The sequence below is a fragment of the Lutra lutra genome, chromosome 6 (genome assembly GCF_902655055.1).
Source record: "Lutra lutra chromosome 6, mLutLut1.2, whole genome shotgun sequence".
Taxonomy (NCBI): Eukaryota; Metazoa; Chordata; class Mammalia; order Carnivora; family Mustelidae; genus Lutra; species Lutra lutra.
Genome location: NC_062283.1, coordinates 109,253,718 through 109,267,805, shown reverse-complemented (window position 1 = coordinate 109,267,805; position 14,088 = coordinate 109,253,718). Strand labels below are relative to the sequence as shown.

Below are 14,088 nucleotides of genomic sequence, written 5' to 3'. Positions count from 1 at the left end.
TGTGGAAATGAGTACTCTTCTAAATGTGTTCCTTAAAGGAGCATATTTTGAAAATTAATCCTACATGTAGCATATCATGAGAGTTTACTTGAATTATACCTCTTTGTAAAGTGAATTTTTATGTGAACTATTGGAATGGTTATTCTAGTTGTAGATGATCATATGTTGAAAAAAATGCCTGTTTGGCATTATTTATAGATCAGACAGGATTGAAGCACAGTTTCTTTTTGCTTTCCTGTACTTTGAGTGTCTTGAGGAATACCTTAGGTCAAGATAGTTTATGTATTGGGGTGCCTGGCTGGCTAAGTCATTAGACCATGTGACTCTTGTTTTCGAGGTCATGAGTTCAGGCCCCATGTTAGACATAGAATTTACCTATTTTTTTTTTTTTTTAAAGATTTTATTTATTTATATGACAGAGAGACAGCAAGAGAGGGAAGGAGAGGGAGAAGCAGGGAGCCTGATGTGGGGTTCGATCCCAGGACACTAGGATCGTGACCCAAGCCAAAGGCAGACACTTAAACTGAGCCACCCAGGCGCCCCCATAGAGCTTACTTAAAACGTAAAGATAGTTTTATGGTTTTGATCTTATTTTTTGGTATGATTCAATAATGGTTTTCCCCACCTAGGCTAAAAATTATGGATTTTGGGACGCCTGGCTGGCTTAGTTGGTAGAGCATGTAACTTGATCACAGGGTCATGAGTTCGAGCCTAATGTTAGGGGTAGAGTTTACGAAAATATATATATATGTTGTGGATTTTATTTTATTTTATTTTTTTTAAAGATTTTATTTATTTATTTGAAACAGAGAGAGAGATCACAAGAATGCAGAGAGGCAGGCATAGAGAGAGAGAGGAGAAAGCAGGCTCCCCGCTGAGCAGAGAGCCCGATGTGGGCCTTGATCCCAGGACCCTGAGATCATGACCCGAGCCGAAGGCAGAGGCTTAACCCACTGAGCCACCCAGGTGCCCTATGTTGTGGATTTTAAATTTTTATATATGTTGTGTCTGAATTAACTTGTAAAGTGTATTGGTGCTGACAGCTGAAAAAGAGGCAGGAACTTTGAAGCAGCTGCAAACTTTTTAAATGACACGGTTTTCAGCCAATATTTGCTTTGTATTTTGGGGAATAAAAATGTTTTTCCTAAATGATGATGATCTAAAGGGGAAGCAAAATCTAAACTTGGGAAAGGTAAATAAATAGTTATTGAGTGCTTGTTAAGACACAGGAGCTGTGCTAGGGTGCTACATTATTACCTTTAAATACTACTTCAATTTATTTTTGAAAGTAATTGGAATTTATTCTGCAGAAGAGTAAATAGCTTGGGAGACTTACTGGATGCCCTACAAATTTAGTGTGATACCAGGTTTGTTTAGTTTATCTTTGGCTAGACAGAACAGTTTAAGTCAGCAATACACATACACATCATGTCATCAGGTAGCCTGATTCTTTTAAATTATGTAGTGGTTTAGATAGTGTTAAAAGGAGCACAGGAAATAAGTCCTGTTTCTACTGCCAAAATGTTTTTGGCATCTATCTTCATTGCTACCACCTTAGTCTTAAGGTACCATTTGAAGAACCCTCCTAGCTACTCATTGCTTTCCACACTGTCCCTTTAGTCTTACCATAGGTTAGATGACAACATTCCCATGTTGAAAACTTTAATGATGGCTTCCAAAAAGGCCCTATCTGATAGGTTTCTCCTTACCTTTTTCTTTTTTTGCCCTTCCAACCATACTTTGTCTTTTTGTCCCCCTCATAAACTATGACCATTTCCATCTCAAGGCTACTCTCTGTTTTTTTTTTCCAAGGCTCCTCCAGTTACCATGGCTGCTGTCTTACCAAGGAGGTCTTAAAGGGCCTTTTCTGACTTGAGCAGCTTACCATCCAGTTGCCCATGACAGTGTCCTGAACACAATAAAATAGAATGTTCAGATGTATTTAAAATTGTTTGTTGGTTTTGTAAATTATTTGGTTATTCCTCCAGGATACAAGCTTTTTTTTTCTCCTGTATATCCCTGACGTTCAGAACAGTGCCACTATATATTTATCCAGTAGGTGCTGGGTAAATAACCTACCTGACTGGCTCACTAGTGCGTTTTCATCGATTATTTATGACTCAAGAATTTATAACATTCCCATATTAGCTATGGATTGTTACACTATTTAAAGATCGTCTAGCTTTTGTTTGCAGTTATTCATTCAGTGGTAGGGATTATTGTGGATAAATTGGGAGGCATTGTTTTCCCCCTCATCCCGGGGAGATATTTGGAAGTAAACATAGTATTTGGTGGTGTCACAAAGACCAGGAAGAATGGTAGGCAGGTGTGTATTTATCTTTGTGTGGTGTGCTCCTGGAATTGAAGCTCAGGGCCACTTGGATCCCAGTACCCATCACTTTGCTAGATAATAGAAATATTCTGCTGAAAATGCTGATAGTGTCTATGTTATAAATGCTGGACTAATGGGTCTCTATCTGCATATTAAAAGTTACAATTTTGGGCGCCTGGGTGGCTCAGTGGGTTAAGCCGCTGCCTTCGGCTCAGGTCATGATCTCGGGGTCCTGGGATCGAGTCCCGCATCGGGCTCTCTGCTCAGCAGGGAGCCTGCTTCCCTTCCTCTCTCTCTCTGCCTGCCTCTCTGCCTACTTCTGATCTCTCTCTGTCAAATAAATAAATTAAAAAAAAAAACTTTTAAAAAACCTTTAAAAAAATTAAAAATATAAAAGTTACAATTTTAATAGGCAGTGATGGTTTTATTTACCAAAGTAGTTGATGTATGCTAGTGTAGCATCTATAAAACCGTTTTTGATGAATGCAGGTGACAAGACGGGTCCACAAGATATTCTGTTGCATTTTAACAAATAGTGTGCTTAATAGGAAAACTACTGCTGTGGACGGACAAGGTAGTTTGATCCAGTTCTTGACTTTATGGAACATGAGAGGCAGACTACAATGAAAGAGGAAGCAGATGCGTTGTTCAGAGGGTAACAGTGATGAAGGGGTAGATTATATTGAGGTTGTTACAGAAGAGTTTGTGATAAAGATGATCAAGCAGGATAGTTAGGGAAACAGGTGAATGTAGTTGAAGCAGTGTTTTGCTGAATAATGGGAGATAAAGCTAGTATGAAGTTAGTGCCAGAAGGTAATTGTCATGACTACTGGGCTAAGTTGCATGATGCCATTAAAGTTTTGAGTCTTGGTGTGGGTAACGTAATGTAAATAACAATAGTGAAGGAAGTTTGGATGAAGAGAACAAAGACCCAGGAGGGTCACAGCCATAGAAGGGAGGGGAGAGAGGTTAAAGGTTTTGGAAGGAGAGATATTAGTGGTACACTATAGGTTCCATTCTGATTTTTATCAATGATTTAAATCAGGACATAGTTGGATTGCCCTCAGAATGTCTGGTGACTTGAGTTTGCATACAGTGGTAAATGCCTGATTATATCAAGACCTGAAAAGATTTTGATAGTCTGAAACAGATAGTTAACATGAGCAAGATGGAATTGACGAAGGTCAAGTCCTGTATACAATTAATTTCAGAAGTAAGATGTAGTGTGATTCGGCAGTGTGGTGTGGTTGCCAGGTAGCTCAGGTAATCATGGACTATGTGTTACAGACCATGGTGTTTAGAAGTGGGAGATTAGTAATAGTTTCCAATTTATTCTAGACTCCTCAGTCTCAGTCTGTATCTACAGTATTGTGTTATGGATGTCACTATTTGGTGACACTCTTAGTAAGCACATTAGTTGGCCAGTATTAGAGAAGGAGTGATTGGCAAGGCATGGAGAACAATTGAGTCATGAACTTTGTGTGCAGGTATATGAAGTGCTGTCATTTAGGGGAGAAAGGAGTTACTATAGAATTTTTAGAGTAGGGGCGCCTGGGTGGCTCAGTGGGTTAAGCCGCTGCCTTCGGCTCAGGTCCTGGGTTCGAGCCCCACATCGGGCTTTCTGCTCAGCAGGGAGCCTGCTTCCTCCTCTCTCTCTCTGCCTGCCTCTCTGCTTGTGATTTCTCTCTGTCAAATAAATAAATAAAATCTTTAAAAAAAAAAAAAAAGAATTTTTTAGAGTAGTAGATTTTGGCTCAGTGTAAAGATTTTTGGGGTACCTTGCTGGTTTAGTCAGAACATTCTGCTCTTGATCTCAGGGTTATGAGTTTGAGCCCCACATTGGATGTAGAAATTATTTAAATAAAAACCTAAAGGAGATTCTTAAGAAATATTTAAAGTGGACAGTCTGGGGAGGTAGTGACTTTGCTGCTATGGGAAGAGTTAGAACTGAATAACCGTTCCTGCATTAGTTTTCAAATCTGAGATTGCTAGTTTTGGGAGATTTGGCGACTGACTAGCTATGAGGGAAGGAAAAGTGACGGGATTTTAAGCCTAGACGACAAGAATGTTCCAGACTGTACAACTCCTCCTATGGTGTTCTGAAAGACTGAAACTGCATTGATTAATGTCCAGAGTTCATCTTTATTTTGTCACCTCACTGTGGAACTAAATCTGAAAGCTAGATTTCTGAAATACCTTAACATCAGTGTTGAACTTCTTGAGTTGGGAGGCATCACTTTTTTTGTTGTTGTTGTTCATTTTAATGCTATGTTAGTGTCCTGATATACTAATTCTTATGAGTTAGGATTGATCAGCATTACTTTAGAATCTCTGTTAAGATTCAGAACAATTTTGTAATGCCCTTCTACCACTCAACGTGCTATTAACCTGCTGGGGTGTGAAATTTATGGTGATGGGTCTTAAAATTCTTAGAAAGGTTAATTCAAGTCCACATATAAAAATGCATGTTTAATCTGTAGATTGGGCACTGCTTTAAGAAATGTTTATTTCTGGGTAGTGGGTACTTTTTTCCTTTTTTTAAAAAAGATTTTTAAATTTATTTTTGAGAGAGCACAAGCTGTGGGGCGGGTGGGGTGGGGTAGAGGGAGAAGCAGACTCCCCTCTGAGCAGGGAGCCCAAAGCTGGACTAATTCCCAGCACCCCAGGATCACGACCTGAGGTGAAGGCAGATGCTTAACTGACTGAACGAACTACACAGGTGCCCTTCTTTTTTTCTTTTTTGAGTAATCTTTACACCACACATAGGGCTCAAGCCCTTGACCCTGAGATCAAGAGTCAAATGCTCTAACAATGGAGTCAGCCCAGGCATCCCTCCAGGTACTTCTTTTACTTTATTTGGACAATATGCCCAGGGGGTCTTCTTTGCTCCTTTACTGGTTTAGTTGGAGAGCCAGTTTACTATGTGGGTTAGCTCTAATTGTTTTGTCTTTTTTTTTTTTTTTTTTTTTTTTAACTTAAAAAATGTGGATGAAGAATTATAGTTGACTTTCTAAATCTTGCTAAATTAAATCTTCATATCATTTGTATTGTTTAGAAACCACAGCCATCCTAAATAACCTTTACCTACCCTGCATTGATAAACTGTAGCAGGGCAAGTGAAGAAACTTCTCTTCTGTAAATAATGAGATGGTCATTACTGCTTTGAAGCAGCTTTGTTAAATGTTGTGGAACTGGTATAACCAAGAATTCTGACTTTCCTTACAAGTTTTTCTTTTTTTAAACTTTTAAAACATTTTCTTATGGTAAGTAGGTCCTACTCTTAGGACTTCTGGAGGAAATTTATGCCAAGTTCTATTACTTCAGAATAACTCCGATTTTTCCCTTTAAAGACTTCATATTTTTTTCTATTTTTCTGATATCTTAGTTTTTGTCAAGTCCTTGAGTTGAATTTTCAGGTAACCCATAGATCTCTACTCTTTTTTTTTTTGTTTTTTTTTTTTTTTTGTTAAGATTTTATTTATTTAGTTGACAGAGATCACAAGTAGGCAGAGCAGCAGGCAGGAGAGAAAGGGGGAAGCAGGCTCCCTGCTGACAGAGTGCCTGAGCCTGAGATCATGACCTGAGCTGAAAGCAGAGGCTTAACCCTCTGAACCACCCAGGTGTCCCTAGATTTCCACTTTCAAGAGGTTTTTGGTCTTAATAGAATATAAATGCTATGAGAAAACCAGATGTGTGGCAGGATTTTTCAGCCTCAGTACTGTTGATATTTTAGATCAGGTAATTCTTTGTCTGCCGAGTTATCTTGTGAATTATGGGATATTTAGTACCCTCTCTGGCCACTGCGTACCCACTAAATACTAGCAGCAAGCCCCCATCCCTAGTTGACAACCGAAAGAGTCTTTAGACACTGTCAGATGTCCTCTTGGCACAGAGTCATTGTTTAGAATTACTGGTCTGTGTTAAACATAGAAGGGTGTTTTGTTGACCTTTTTTATAGGATTTAGGTGTTGCAGAGTGTGTGGTTGGGCCCAAATCTACAGGTATGCAGGACGGAAGTTTCAGGGAAACCTTTTATTCAGAGGCTCAGCAGTATAATGCTGTTTGAGAACTCTTGTAAATAGCTAAGATTATTGTGGAGAGAAAGTAGTAGCAGCAGTAGGAATTTTAGGATAAATTTACATGATGTCCAGGTATTTGAACTTTATTTTGGTGATGGGGAGCCACTGAGAGATTGTTTCAATAGGCAGAACCTGTGATTTCTTTTTTTTTAAAAAAGGTCTCTGGCATAAGTGTAGAAAATATAAATAATCCTGGGATCATGATGACCAGGAACTTTGATAGCATGAATTGAATCAGTGTGGTAGAAAGTATAAAACTGTTCTGAACTGGAGGAAGGACATTTGAATTTCATGTTAGATTTGAGATCTGAAGATGGAGAAAGGGACAGGGAGGAATTGATTTTTTGACTTAGTATGTGCTTTCTTGTCTTCTACCTGATGTACCTTTTATGCAAGAATGGGAGAAGGAGGAATTCCTGGCTATCTCACTCAGTGGAGAAAGGGACAGGGAGGAATTGATCTTTTGACTTAGTATGTGCTTTCTTGTCTTCTACCTCATGTACCTTTTATGCAAGAATGGGAGAAGGAGGAATTCCTGGCTATCTCACTCAGTGGAGCTACTCTTGATTTCAGGGTTGTGAGTTTAAGCCTCACATTCAGTGTAAAGCTTACTTTAAAAAAACAACAAAAAAAAAAAACAGGAGAGGAATGGTTTCGCTTTGCTGTAAGGCTGGTCTACAAATTGTATGGAAATTTATGTTGATTTTTTTTAGCTTGTGTAGCCCCACTTGTAGGTACACACAACATTGAATTTTGAGGCCAGGTGTGGGGGATTAATCTGTAATTATTGATGCTGCTGCCACCTTTACTACTACTAAATGAAATTTTGCAGTGATTTTAATTGTATGACATAAATAATTTACTTTTCCTGATTAACTTGAATAGTTTTGAACTCTAGTTTGTAAATAATACTGATCAGTGGATTTGTCACTTTGACAGATTGGGTTTTACCTCTTTAATATCTCACCTGTCTGTGGGATATAGTTGCTTGAAGACTTTACTTTTTTACTGTAGTTTTATATTGGCTTCTGTACTTCCACTATAATCAATCCACTTGTCTTTTCCAACTTCATTATAGACTTGATGAAAATGAAATGGGGGGGAAAAAGTAGGGTTGGATTCAGGAAAAGGAGGTTCTCTCCTTTTAGAATTACGTATTTAAAGGTACCCCTTATTGCAACTTTTTACAAGAGTGAAAAGATGATGAGGAAAAATAGATTTAGTTGCTGGTTAACAGAAAGGGGGAAACTTTGTTGGTATTTGAGTCTCTTTACCTTGCATGAGGATAATTGGTTGCCAAGGTGAATTTAAATAGAAACTAAGGTACTATGGAATCAACAATTTTGAATTTAAGCTGCCTGTAGACCTGATTCCTAATTTATCAAGTTTCTTAAGTTTCAAGGACTAGACAAATGTTTGCATTAAATCATACATTTTTAAAATGTGTTCTGTCAATATAATGTTATCTCTCATAATTTCCTCTTAGAGTGCCATATGCTAACTATATTTTTAAAAGGTAGAGAAATAAGTAGCATTGAAACACGTTTGCCTAAAAATTTGCATATATTTTTATAATAAACATAAGATACTATAAGAATTTTTAAAACGTGGTATACTTTTTCCCCTTTCAGTATAATAATCATGAAATTCGTTCTGGAAAACACATTGGTGTCTGCATCTCGGTTGCCAACAATAGGCTTTTTGTGGGCTCTATTCCTAAGAGTAAAACCAAGGAACAGATTCTTGAAGAATTTAGCAAAGTAACAGGTAAGTTGCATTTATGTGGAAGGGGATGCAGCTTCTAATATTGAAGGTAATTGCATACTTCTGTGTGACAAGCATTGTTTTAAACACTCTATTTTTTTTATTTGTATTCTCCCAACCATGTGAGATAGGTAACTCCGATTTTTCAGATAAGGAAAGTAGGTACAGAGGGCTTTGGGAAATGCCAAACATTATATACTTCGTAAGGAATGCACCTGGGATTTGAATAGTCTGCACTATTCAATCTGTGCATACCCTATTTTGGAAGCTGTGTGTTTTATGCATTTTTAGGTGATAGCTTGACATTCTTAATAGGAGTGTTTGAGTAATGATTTGACTTTCTGAGTAATTGGAATAATAAATTTTGCTGTAAGCAGAGATTATACATTGTCAATATGGTGCAATTTCTTTGAACTATAAAGCATTTTTTATTTATTATTTATTTATTTATTTATTTATTTTTTAAAGATTTTATTTATTTATTTGACAGAGAGAAATCACAAGTAGGCAGAGAGGCAGGCAGAGAGAGAGGAGGAAGCAGGATCCCCGCTGAGCAGAAAGCCCGATGTGGGGCTTGAACCCAGGACCTGGGATCATGACCTGAGCCGAAGGCAGCGGCTTAACCCACTGAGCCACCCAGGCGCCCCTAAAGCATTTTTTATAATAATTTCCATGTTGGGCTGCTTTTATTAAAATATATTTTGTCCGCCTGGAATATTTAGTAAATTCTCAGACTGTTAATCAATCTCCAGGAACATTTGAAGTCTAACTTAATACTAATATATTTCACTTGAAATATAGCTGTTGATATCTGAGGCCAGAAAAGTGTCATCAAAAAGAATTTTAGAGGCACCTGGGTGGCTCAGTTGGTTAAGTGTCTACCTTTGGTCATAACCACTAGGGGGTCTGCTTCTCCCTCTTCCTCTGACCTTCCTCCTGCTCTTGTGCTCTCTCAAATAAATGAAGTCTTTAAAAAAATAATTTTAGTGTTTACTTGTATAATAAAAAATGTTTGACCATGTCTGACCTATACTGCCATTTTCCTAACAGTTATGTAAAAATTTTATGCCTCTGTCATTTAATTAATGGAAGAGTAGTCCTTGGGTCTAAGGACTTTACAAGTGTTGAGAACACTTGTAAAGTGTGGATTATTAGGTAAATTATCTGGACTAGTTCTTTTGAGAGTCTTTTTTAAAGATAAGAGATTAGCTTTTCAGTTTTATATCCCGTTATTATATTAGAAAAATCTTTTAATCGACTTTGTTCTTGCTTATTTTATCTAATTTCTCTGAAACGGTTGCTTATTTTCAGAGGGTCTCACAGATGTCATTTTATACCACCAACCAGACGACAAGAAAAAAAACAGAGGCTTTTGCTTCCTTGAATATGAAGATCACAAAACAGCTGCCCAGGCAAGGCGTAGGTTAATGAGTGGTAAAGTCAAGGTCTGGGGAAATGTTGGAACTGTTGAATGGGCTGATCCTATAGAAGATCCTGATCCTGAGGTTATGGCAAAGGTAATGGCAGTCACGTTAATAATTTTTTTGAGGGGTTGGTGGAAGAAGGGGAAAGTTTTAGAGAGGGATGTAAAGAACTTCTAAAATGAATTGTGTGCTTTTTGAAAAACAAATTTTTGAAAGAGAAGTATTCTTTAATAAAACTGCATATCAGAAATAATATGTGTATAGTCAGTGAATATAGAAATTTATTTTTGGACCCTGTCATAGTTGCATAACTGTCATACTCTCAAGGTGATGAGTAGTTAGCCTATATGCTGTGGAGATGGTTCACTATCCTTTTTGTGTGAAGTCTGAGAGCAGTTTCTTTGCATATTTGAGAATGGCGCCATTAGCTTACATGGTTTTTGTGTTAAAAGTTCTACTCCTAAAAATAGTGAACTGTACTGGCCTCAGCATAGCTGCTGCAGTTACAAGGTTTAGCTATTATTAGGTATCCTGCTTCAGCAGTCAGTTGAGACCTCTATGAGAACAAACATCTCTTGAGTCAACATTTTGTAGTTATTTTATCCTTTGTCATTTAAGAATTCCCCCTAATGGTGATAGGCTAGCAGCTACAACTTGTTCACTTAAATCAAGAGTGTGAAATGCCAGAACTGTGAATATTGCTAAAGGATAAGTAGTCTTGAGGACAGAAGATACTTTGTATTTTTTCTCTGGCCTGTTAACTCTTTAGGATTATCACATTAAGAAATTCGGATGTTACTTCAAGTATTTAGGAGGAAATGATAATGTTTCTTAGCAAAAGGTCAGCTTTTCTAATTGTACTTTGAGGAGCCTTCTGGACTGAAAATTTATTTGTCAGTATTTTGAACACTCCTGCTTTAACTTTATCAACATTTCAAAAGCAGGTTCCAATTAGTTTTGACCACCTATGCTAAGAGTTAAATGTTCAACAGCTATCTCAGAGGCATGGTATTCATATTGTTAGAAAATGACAACCTCAGTTTGAATTGCAGACGAATTACTAATTTAATAAAAACTACAAAGCACGTTTGTTTTGAGCAAGGTACAGAGTTCTCATGTACTCCTTGGCCACACACATGCACAGCCTACCCCACTGTTGGCATCTGCACCAGAGCGGTAGATTTGTTACAATCAGTGAACCTACATTGACACATTGTTGTAACTTAATACATTAGGGATATATTCTTACTGTACATTCTGTGGGTTTGGTTCAAAAGTAATAGTTTTACTGCCCCAAGAATCCTTCCTGATCTGTATAATCACCTCCCATCCACTCTAACCCTAGGGAACTATTGATTTTTTTTTTTTTTTTTTTGGTCTCCATAGCTTTGCCTTTTCCCAGATGTCATATATCGCTCTTAAAAATTCTTTTACTTGGTTACATGCATTTAAAGTTCCTCCATATCTTTCCATGGCTTGATAGTTCATTTCTTTTTAGCACCTTTTAGTAATAATCCATTGTCTTAATGTATTGTAATTTATTTATCCATTCACCTACTGAAGGATATTTTGTTTGCTTCCAAGTTTTGGCAATTATGAATAAATCTGTTGTAAACAACCATATGCAGATTTTTATGTGGACATGTTTTCAACTCATTTGGGTAAATAAAAGTACAGTTGTTGGATTGTATGGTAAAAATGTTTCGCTTTGTAAGAAACTGCCAAACTGTTCTCCACAGAGTGGCTATACTATTAAGCATTTCCACTAGCACTGTTTCTGCTCCATATACTTACCTGCGTTGGGTGGTGTTAGTGTCGTTTTCTGGCCATTCTAATGTGGCATTTCATTGTTATTTATTTTTTGTTCATTTAAAAAAAATTTTTTTTTTAACCTTTACACCCAACATGGGGTTTGCATTTACAACCCCAAGATCAAGCTACGTGTCCTGCTGACTGAGCCAGCCAGGCACCCCTCATTGTTGTTTCTATTTGTAATTCTTTAACAAAGTGATGTTGAGCATCTCTTCATGTGTTTGTCATCTACTTTGGTGAGGTGTCCAGATTTTTACCTGTTAGATCCAGCAGTCACACTACCTAGGTATTTTCAAATGAGTTGAAAACTTGGTCTTTTATATTTCTGATATTCCTTTAATGGTTAGTGACTAAAGTTAATCTTGTAGGGTGGGTTAATGGCATCCTGGAAATTGAACCCTTCGGAAATAAATATACAGGGAGTTTCTGTTTTTTGTTTTTTTTTTTTTTTAAATTTTCAGGTAAAAGTGCTGTTTGTACGTAACCTTGCCAATACTGTAACAGAAGAGATTTTAGAAAAGGCATTTAGTCAGTTTGGGAAACTGGAACGAGTGAAGAAACTAAAAGATTATGCTTTCATTCATTTTGATGAGCGAGATGGTGCTGTCAAGGTAAATAAATGGGGGAACTGTTGTAGGCATCTAAATTAAACCAAGGATTTTTTAGTCATCCTGTAATTGGAATATTCTAAAAAGTTAAAGGACACTCAGAGGTCATGTAATCTACTCCAGTTAACCTTTATTGGCTGTAGCAAATTGCATAACTCACTAAACTGAGTCAAAAAGGTGATTAGTGAAGAGCTGGATCTTTAGATAAAATCTAACAACTGTATTTTAAAATTTCATGCTCCCAACATCAGTGAAATGATTTTCATACTTTGAATGAGGCATAATTGTTGTTAAAGGCGTCTTTATATTGATCAGTACCTTATTTTTTTAAGGCTATGGAAGAAATGAATGGCAAAGATTTGGAGGGAGAAAATATTGAAATTGTTTTTGCTAAGCCACCAGATCAGAAAAGGAAAGAAAGGAAAGCTCAGAGGCAAGCAGCAAAAAATCAAATGTAAGTAAAAATTGTATAAATTTAAATGTTGGTAGATGAACTGGTGAAAAACAGGTGTTTTGCAAACCTTTTAAATGCATAACATGCCTTTACCTTTTAAAGAAGACTTGAAAGGTTTGAGCTGCTGAGAAATGCCAAGAATCTCAAGAAATGTTTATTGAGCTGTTGCTGTTGACCATACTTGTGAAAATAACTATAATTCTGAATAACTAGAGTTTTGTATAATGAAAATCAGGAAATTTCCTACGATATTTTATAGAATGTGCTTCTGAATTACATGTTTTAAAATTAGCTCTTCAAAATTGATCTGTTTGGTTAAAGGGTGGAGAGGTTTTTTTCTCAGAGATAGAAGATACTAAATCTCTGATTATGATAAACTCTGCTTCGTCTACATCCAAAAGAGGTTTCTCTACCAATATATAGTGCCTGTTGCCACCTCAAACATTTTATATATGAGTTTTGAGAAATAAGAGAATGTAGTGAAAAAAATAAGTAACATGGTATTAAAGAAAACTAAGTTTAATGCATTGCATATATTGGATTTTTTTAGAACATCTATAAAAGGATATCTTCTTATTTAAGACAGTAAATGAAATTTTTAGCTGCGTAAGAATGAGGTTTGCAATTTTAAAAACATGAAGTTGGTAATTTCTAAGGAGGAAGAGGGATAATTGCTATTTGATATAATAACAAGAGTCACTGAACTTAACTATTTCAGGGGTAGTTTCCGTCCATTGTCCTATATGGTTTGCAAAAGAAGGGTTAGGGGTGCTTCTACTTATTTCTCTTATTTCATAATCAGGGAAGTAATCAAATTTCTGCAGTTGGCTGTGTAGTTAGACAAGTAGTCTAGTTCTGAGCCTCAGTTTCTTCAGTTTTAAAAAGGGGATCAGACTTGGGGCTCCTGGGCTCAGTCATTTGAGCGTCTGACTTTTGATTTCAGTTCAGGTTATGATCTCATTGTTGTGAGATCTAGCCATATGTTGGGCTCCATACTGGGCATGGAGCCTGCTTAGGATTCTCTTTCTCTCTCTCTCTCTCCCACCCCTCTTCTTACATGCACTCTCTCTCAAAAAATAAAGTAGAAAGGGTCAGATTAAATTATGTAAGATGTTTTGTACTGTGATTATCCATGTGATCTATACTTAGGGGCCTAAGAGACATGCTTTATAGGCTTATTAAGTGTAATATAAGGAGAAAGACTAAGGAAAAGCTAGGTTTTAAAGGGAAGCTAATGCTCTATATTTCAGACCTCTTGAGTATATATTCTGTTCAGTGAAAGTGACTTTTTCATCTCTCACAGAAGATAGTTAACTGATTATAATCATGTTTATTCATGCAGTAGCAGAAAATAAGTGTCAGAAATTATATTAGAAAAGTAAATAAAGGGGCGCCTGGGTGGCTCAGTGGGTTAAAGCCTCTGCCTTCGGCTCAGGTCATGATCCCAGAGTCCTGGGATTGAGCCCCACATTGGGCTGTCTGCTCAACGGGGAACCTGCTTTCCCCCCCTCTCTGCCTGCCTCTCTGCCTACTTCTGATCTCTGTCCCCCCCCCCCCAAAAAAAAAATCTTAAAAAAAAAAAAAGAAGAAAAGTAAATAAAATAGTTAGAGTTAT

General features: G+C 37.0%; 1 protein-coding gene across 5 annotated transcripts in view; it reads left to right on the top strand.

The window, feature by feature from the left end:
- Positions 1-14,088, top strand: part of SYNCRIP (synaptotagmin binding cytoplasmic RNA interacting protein) — a 32,637-nt gene that overhangs the window by 8,828 nt on the left and 9,721 nt on the right. For all 5 annotated transcript variants that reach the window (XM_047734697.1, XM_047734696.1, XM_047734695.1 and 2 more), the window contains 4 exons: positions 8,043-8,178; positions 9,487-9,692; positions 11,873-12,022; positions 12,352-12,473. In XM_047734697.1, the coding sequence (XP_047590653.1) occupies positions 8,043-8,178; positions 9,487-9,692; positions 11,873-12,022; positions 12,352-12,473 (614 nt within the window). The remainder of the gene's footprint in view (positions 1-8,042; positions 8,179-9,486; positions 9,693-11,872; positions 12,023-12,351; positions 12,474-14,088) is intronic.